The following is an 8,658-nucleotide window of genomic DNA, read 5'->3' on the forward strand; positions in this document are numbered from 1 at the left end:
CCGAGGTCAGGGATCTTGGGCCTAAAAAGGTTGGTGACCACTGAGCTAGACCATTAGGCTTGCTTTAATTAGATTTAAACAAATTCCATTGTTTTCTGTTTGTGTTTCAGGGACCACGCATCCCTCAGCTGCACCTTTCGGACACCCTCCACATCACCCTAGCAATTTTCTTACCCCAGCACCCCACTTAGGTAAGTTGACAAGACTCTCACATATGCACATTCACACTCCTCCACTAGATGTCACTGTGCAGTCAACAACTGCTTATTCTTGTATTCTAAGGCCCTTGCCAATGTCCTACAGAGTTTGCCCCAACACACTTGCCTGGAAGTTTTTAGTAATCCTGCAGACCTTGATTAGCTGGTTCAGGTGTGTTTAATTAGGATTGGAGCTAAACTCTACAGGATATTGGCCCTCTTGGAGAAGGATTGGACAACCCTGGATTAAGGGTTACTGAACACTTCTCTGAAAGTCAGTGGAGGATATACAAATTGCTAAAACGTTTATATATCTGTTAATTTTTTTTAGATTCGGTGAGTTTAAAGCTGGTTTATAAGGGGGGGGGATTTTAAGTCATAACATTCTGTGATGAGGCAAGCTGTACTTCATTGATGGTTCACAACCATTTCATTGACTGATTCCTTGTTCCTGTTGTGACTGACAGAGCCCTTCAACAGACCGTCTTCATTTGGAAGTCTGGCCTCATTAAGCACTGCAGCCTTTGGTGGGCTGGGAAACCCAGCATTCGGTAAGTGCCAATTCGGCAGCTGTTTTGTATTAGAAAATTCACCTTAATTCAACATTTTATTATTCAGAAATACAGTACCTTTATATATTTATTTCAGGTATAAGACTAATTGTAGGTAAAAAAAAATAAACATTACAACACATTTAATATTTTGACATCAAAGAGAATGCATGCATGAATTGGAAAAGATCAAGATAAATAAAATCTAACCATGTTTTTTTTTTTTGTAATCCCAGCACCCAACTCTGTATTTGGCCACAAAGATGCACACAGTGCACAACAGCACTTCAGCGGACCCCACGAGCCATGGAACAGACTCCACCGGACTCCGCCGTCCTTCCCCACCCCACCTCCCTGGCTCAAACCTGGAGACCCTGAACGCAGCGCGTCGGTCAGCTCCCACGAGAGAGAACGAGAACGAGAAAGGGACAGAGAGAGAGAACGAGACCTGGACAAGAGGGATTCATCAGTCAACAAGGATGATAAAGAGCGGTGTGGATTATATTTACATAGCAGTCACCAGATATCATTTGTCAGTGATATTATATACAGTGGTGTGAAAAAGTGTTGGCCCCCTTCCTGATTTCTTATTTTTTTTGCATGTTTGTCACACTTTAATGTTTCAGATCATCAAACAAATTTAAATATTAGTCAAAGAGAACACAAGTAAACACAACATGCAGTTTTTAAATGAAGGTTTTTATTATTAAGGGAAAACAAAATCCAAAACTACATGGCCAACTTCTCTTGATTGTGTCTTCTGATACATCTGTTGGGACCCCTGTTATTACTCCCTTCATCCATTTCTTCTCTTCCAACAGTGTACACGAAATTTTTTTCCCTGCTAATGTCTTTAAGCCTAGTACCTGTTTTTGTTGTCTGCTATCTTTACAAAAAAGTAGCAACTTTCCATTCCGTAACATTTTCGCATGTTCGATTTTCCCGATCTCTTCTTTGATCGCTTTAGTTATTTTCAGTGGGTTCAATGCATTCATATTATCGGACAAGAAATGTATCATTACCTTAAACTCTTCCTTTTTCCTTTTCTCCTGTTGTCTTTCCCTTTCACTTTCCGAACCAGAAAGTTGATTCCATTTTTTTTTCCTTTTCCGATTTTCTACTATGTTCCAATTTCCATTTTTACCTCCTTTCTCCCCGCCAATACATTCATCCTCTATGTCCAGCTCACTTCCTGATCCTACGTCACTTCCTTCCATCTCTGCTCCAGTCACATCCTAGTGTCGCCAACCGCCCTCGTCGTCTACTTCACTTTGTCAGGCAGTTCCTATTTAAGAGATTTCTTGATTGCGAACAGGTGTGGCAGTAATCAGGCCTGGGTGTGGCTAGAGAAATTGAACTCAGGTGTGATAAACCGCAGTTTTAAGAGGGGGGCAAACACTTCTTCACACAGGTCCATGTAGTTTTGGATTTTGTTTTCCTTTAATAATAAAAACCTTCATTTAAAAACTGCATGTTGTGTTCACTTGTGTTATCTTTTACTAATATTTAAATTTGTTTGATGATCTGAAACATTAAAGTGTGACAAACATGCAAAAAAATAAGAAATCAGGAAGGGGGCCAACACTTTTTCACACCACTGTATATATTTTATTGGCATGTATTTCTGTATAGTCAGCCAGTTATTATTGCAGAATAAACCCAAAGAGAGTCTTGTATCACCCTGAAGAAGTTTATTTCACAATAACGACCAGCTGAATGCTATCCAAAAATATTTTTTTGTCTGATAGTAATAATCCATTTCACCTCTAGGGAACCTGCGGAAAAGCGGCACCAGAATCACCCATCCCCGATTCCTGTTAACCCCCTCACTCTGATGAGTCACACCCGGTCGTCTGAGCCCTCCCGGAACCACATCCCTTCTAGTGAGTCTCGGGACAAGGACAAGCCCAAAGATCGCGAGAGAGAACGAGAGCACTCGGACTGGAAAGACTCCAATACGGATGAGCACAAGGTGAAGGAGAATCACCACAGTGACAAGGACACTCCCGTCATCCATGATGGCCGGGTTTCTGAAGACAAGTTGGCTAATCGGGTTACAGCATCACCCTACATGCGGCCAGGTGGCATAGATCGGGTGAACGGAGGGCTGACTCGAGATGTTCTGGAGAAGAAGGCCGATATCACCTATGAGAAGAAAAACAGTGAGATAAAGGTGAAAGAAGAGAGGAAAGAGGAGCAGGATGGTCCCACGGAAAGATCCCCGGAACAAAGATCCACACCGCAAGCACCTCCTCCTCCTCCTCCTCCTCCTCCTCCTCCTCCTCCTGCTGTTCTCCACCCTCCGTCTTCAATGCCGGTACCCATGGGCATGGCCAGTATGCATCCCATAAACAGTATCAGTAGTCTGGAGAGGACTCGTATGGTGCCCCCCTTCATGGGTATCAGTCCCATCCCAGGGGCAGAGAGGTTCCCCTATCCCGCCTTTCACTGGGATCCCATGAGGGACCCTTACCGGGGACTTGATATCCACCGGAGGGATCCGTTAGCTCGGGATCTGCTACTGCGGAATGACCCTCTGCACCGTTTAGCAGCACCGCGGCTTTACGAAGCAGAACGCTCGTACCGGGACCGTGAGCCTCATGACTTTAACCGAGACCACCCTCACGGGCTGGCCTTGGAACAGCGGCGGGAACATGAGCGGGCGCACCTAGAGGAGCGGGAACGTCTGCATTTGCTCCGAGAAGACTACGAGCAGGGGCGTCTGCACCCGATGCATCACCCCGCTTTAGATGGACACCTCCCTCACCCGGGTCTCATGGCCCCTGGATTTCCCAGCATGCACTTCCCCCGTGTTAGCCCCTCCTCTGCCGTGGCTGCCCAGAATGGAATCCTCAACAAAACCCCTCCCACTGCATCACTCAGTGCCCCGCCCCCTCTTATCCCAACCCTGGGAGCACGTTCCACGTCTCCCAGACGGACTACCCCACTCGGCACTGACATTAGAGACAGACCCCCCTCACACACACACAAAGACATCGAGGCGCGGTGAGACCCCGATGGACTGTAATGGAACTCAAAAGCAAGCACTTGCGGCTATATCATATGTGTATAGATTGTGCATTACTGATTGTTTTATTTGTGTTGAGTTTTGTTTTTGTACAAAAGACTGAGATTTATCATGCTCTTTTATCCTGTTCACTCCTGCGTTGATGTGTATTCTTAAGCATGTACAGTACACTGATCTCGAGCAAGTGGACAAGCGCTAGATCTCCAACATGGAAAGATGATCTTGGAATGTACAGGTACCTCAATACATTGCAAAAAGGCAGAACTTGTAGATATGTGTAAAGTTGGTGTGTTTCTGTCCTTGAGGGAAAAAAATTTAAGGTACAAATATGCAAATGGGTGTTATGAAAGCTTTACTTTGAAATGCTGTATATAGTGGGCAGTGATCAAAAGGAGAGCGAGCGCACAGGCTCTGGTTTTAGTTTAATGCTGCATATTAATGTTTTGGAAGGATCATATTGTCCAAGAGACCACATCCCTTCTTTCAACTATGCAACTCTTGCGTGGGCTCTCTCTATCTGTATCATTTTTCTCTCCTCTAGAGGACAAACAGTCTCTACTGAACCCTCTCTTTCTCCTGGTGGAGCAACAGTACATGCTCACATTACTCAGATTGTGATGGTTCCGAAGGGGATTTTCTGCAATGAGTTTTACTCACACATCTGACACACATGTTCCCTAACTTTTGATCCAGAAACATGCTTTTGTTCTTCAAGCTATAAAGATCTGTGTTGACAATCCTTACAAATACACCAATGTTCGAAATTCTCTGAGTTAATTACCTCTAAATCAAAAGTGTGGCAATTTGCAAAAATTACACCACATCCCATCATGTCACGAGACAGAAAGCAGGACAATTCTCTGTTGGTCTAGTTGTGTATTAAAGTGAGTTGTAAGCTATGACAGTTTGTTTTTATTGAGCAGAGATCTATTTTAGTAGTCCATGGGAGGGATAGTTGTGCGCTTTTGAATTCAGATGTGCAGTGGGTTTTTTTTTTCCCTTTAATTTTCCTCTACTTTTTTGTTTGTTTGTTTTAAATCAAACATTAAAATGTCCACTGAAGCAGTAGTGGGTAGTCAATACGTATTGCAAAGAGATTGTAAGAAACTTTTTTTGCTGTTTATGTACGTAAAAAATTAAGTCCTTTCTAGATCATGTACAAAAAAAAAGGGTGAGGCGACCGCATGCTCCTCAGTTAAACTTGTGTTATGTAAATTGTGCCACGTTATTAAAAAATGTGAACTAATCCTGTCCTAAAGTTTGTTTGTCAATACTTGCCATCAAAAAAAGCTATCAATACACATAAGTCAAATCTGCTAGCAGCATGTAGAGCAAGCAGTAGTATTATTGCTGATGTTTAGGATTAGTGGTTATATTTTTTATATTAGATTTATAGGAGTGAGAGATGGAGAGAAAGTGTGCTAAAATAAAATCCACCCTCTATTTAATATTTCATTCCAACTTCCGGATCATGCTGACTTTAAATAAAGAACCTGAGCCATATCTAAAACCTGAAATATCACAGGGAATTGAAGGTGGGCTCTTATTACCAATGCACTAAAACACCCTTAAGATCTGAGGCAGTGAGTTTCACATGGGCAAGTAAGCACCATTCATATTTCTTTTTTAGAAAATGTAAAAGTCTAGTCTATGGCATTTATAAGGTACTGTGTTTACATGTCCTCTCGCTCGGATTACAAAAGGAATAAACCACCCCTTACAATCCGATCGAACTTTTTGTCTGACCTGGTCAATTCTACCCGATTGACGTGTTTACATGTGACTTTTTTTATTCCGATTGTGCTTCTAGTCCTATTACGATCGGTTTAGTAGGGTCCATGTAAGCGCAGCTTGGGTCATTCTTCAGAGCACAAAAACACCTCTGAACCTCTTAGATTATTATACAGATTTAAACTGTCATCAGACTAATGATCTTACTAGTGTTATGCTAACTATCTCCAGCTGACGGTCAGGCCCCCAAAGCATCTCAGTTTGCCCAGAGACAAATCCAGTTCTCCCAAGGGGCTACTGTGTACATACAACATAAAAATAAACCTCAATGAAAAAAACATCTGTAACAACAGTACGTGCTGATACATTTTAAAGCTACGCTATGTACATCTTTTGGTAACACTTTAGAATAATGGTCCGTTGTTAACAAGTAACTATGCAGGAAGTAATAGGTAGTACTACATTAACACTTGAAAAAACGCACGAGCATTATCCGGCTTCGCTCCCGACCGCAGACGCAGGTTTACAAGCCACTTTTTCCTGCGTTTTTCAATCAATTTCTTGACTTTTCCCCACTTATGAACAGCACGTTTTCGTACACGATAAAAGCTTTAATTAAACAAAATTAACAAAATGTTACCGAGTGCAAAATGACAATCTTTAAGACAGTCGGGACAAATTTTGCAGGAATTTGCATATCCGTAAACAAAGAAAGTGTGAAGCTAAAAGTTATTTGTCAGAACAAGCGGAAAAATATTGACCATGGACAACGCCAAACCTCTGGTTGTATAAATTATAATTAATGATTAATAAAAAAGCGAGAGATGGCTTTTTACTTACTAAGCAGGTAAGATATTTTGAACTGATAGAAGCTAACAGTACAGTTAATTAATTAATTAGAACATTCGTCCTTAGACTAGCAATAGTTTTATCTCGTTAAAACAGTTACGTCATTTATACATTAAAAAAATCATTTCTTACATTACTTCAAAACAACAGCCTAAGATACTGTATGCACATGTTCAGATGAAATGTTGATCTCTGTGGCACGAACCACATTCATCTGCGCAGAGCTGAGGCACAACAAAAACAATGTTCCTCCGCAAGATGCATGTAGTTTTGTTTTTTACCACTAGAGGGCCAAAAGTTACACTGTGTATCTTTAAATGGCCTGGCGCTTTACTACTACTACTACAACTAATAAAAATCATGCAGCTGCACCAAAGGGCCCAACTGTGCCAAGAGATGGAGCTGCACCAGAAGAACAACTAAGCCCAGAGCTGCACTACGCATCATTTTCAAACTAATCAAAATCATGCAGCTGCACCAAAGGGCCCACTGTGCCAAGAGATGGAGCTGCACCAGAAGAACAACTAAGCCCAGAGCTGCACTACGCATCATTTTCATTATTCTTCATATCTGTTAAGATGTTAAAAATGATTAATAAGTTACCTAAAGGGCCACCAGGAGCTCCTGAGGTCAACAGGAAGCCAAGTGATGTTATTACCTGAAAACAGAAACATTTCAAGCAGACATGACAATGCACCCTGGCTAGAACAAAGCAGACAATATTTTCCTCCACTAGATGGCAGCAAAGCTCCTTCATGAAATCTGAAGGCATCACAGAAGATCTTTGGCAATGTAACCAGCAGGAGCAGGTAGATGGAGGAACAGGTGCAGCGCAGGGCGTGGTACACAGCTCTTAGTAGGGCGATCCTGCTCACGCTGTCATCGGAGAAGGTTAATGAGCCGGTCGGCCTGGTTTATGAGAGCCACCCACAGGCATGCAAACAATGAATGCTGCCAAACAGGCAAAACCCTTCAAGTCCAAAAAGCAGAGAAGATTTCAGTCAAGTTGAGAGCAAGACAGACAATGAGAGGAGGAACTATCGTGACGTCAAATTCTGTGAAATACACATGAAATGATCAAATTACAGGTCAAACACTGATCACTTGCTACATCCGTGTTCCATTATAAATTGCGTAGCATCCGATTTGCATTGATTTCAGTGATTTACTGGGTTAGCATTTTAATCCATGAGATACAGCAGCAAATGAAACTGCATTTCAGAAGCTGAGTGTCATATGAAAGAAGCATCAATCAAACAGTGAATAACATCAGTTCCTCCGGCTGCACTGCTAATCTAGACGAAGATATGTTGGGGCGTGTTTAAACGAGGCATTTTAGGAGGGCGTGGACAAGTCTTAACTTTTATAAAGAATATCTCTTTGGGTTTGAGACTTTAGTCTTTGCAACTTTAGGGATCTTATCTATTCACAAACAGCTTGTAACACTCCAAAGAGAAAGGAAAACTTGAAATCGCATCATTTGACCCCTTTAAAAGGTTACTTCATTAAATCATCAAGTCAAGTCAAATCATCTGCTATTTAAGCCACTTGACAGTCAATGAGAGACTAACAAAACTATGAAAGATTATGCCATAATAATAAATCATGTCAAAAAAACAAGCATCACATCAATGATTATTTTCAGCACTATCTGTGGTATTTGATAACGTCAAGTTCTAAAGACCCTCACACCATCCAAGGTAGACCACATCAACCGAACCGCTCTACCAATTATCAGCTCGTCTCTTGAAGTGTCTCCATTATTGTATGTCAGGGCCATTATTCCCACAGAGGCCCAGGCTTGATCAGACCTCAGTTATCTCCCATCACACATACTCTGAGCCCTGGAGGCCCACTTACGCAGGGCATGATGTGTGGACCCGGGGGGAAGACGCCATCTCTGACACACAGAGACTCTCTAATTGCCTAACTGGATTTAGCCTCCGGTGTGAAATATCTCCAGAGGGGAAATGGAGAACGATAGAGACATAAAGAGAGATGGAGTGACAAAAAAGCAAGAGGTGAGAAATGGCTCTACACAGCTAATTCAATGGTCCTGACCTCTGCTCTCCAGTGGGAGATCTCATACCACACATCTATTCCAGATACACAGCAGACACGATGGCGGTAATGGAGATGACCCCAATATGGCCACAAGAGAGGAAAACGAACACATCGCATCGACCCTCTAACAGCCACAACGAAACACATTACCTGCTCGTTGAAGCCTCAGCGCTGCACGTCTCTCTGTGTGCTGATTGCCTGTAATGGAATCCAGTGGAGCTTCAGACACATGGCAAAA

General features: G+C 42.3%; 1 protein-coding gene across 1 annotated transcript; it reads left to right on the top strand.

Moving 5' to 3' along the window:
• Positions 1-72: 72 nt before the first annotated feature.
• Positions 73-5,028, top strand: LOC107720532 (autism susceptibility gene 2 protein-like; the record flags this gene model as incomplete). Its single annotated transcript, XM_016528269.1, has 4 exons — positions 73-191; positions 665-748; positions 985-1,240; positions 2,519-5,028. Coding segments are annotated over 4 exons (1,699 nt in total), but the record flags the coding sequence as incomplete, so codon positions are not given.
• Between the last annotated feature and the right edge of the window lie 3,630 nt (positions 5,029-8,658).

Source organism: Sinocyclocheilus rhinocerous, unplaced genomic scaffold, assembly GCF_001515625.1.
Source record: "Sinocyclocheilus rhinocerous isolate Xijiao unplaced genomic scaffold, SAMN03320098_v1.1 scaffold603, whole genome shotgun sequence".
Lineage (NCBI taxonomy): Eukaryota > Metazoa > Chordata > Actinopteri > Cypriniformes > Cyprinidae > Sinocyclocheilus > Sinocyclocheilus rhinocerous.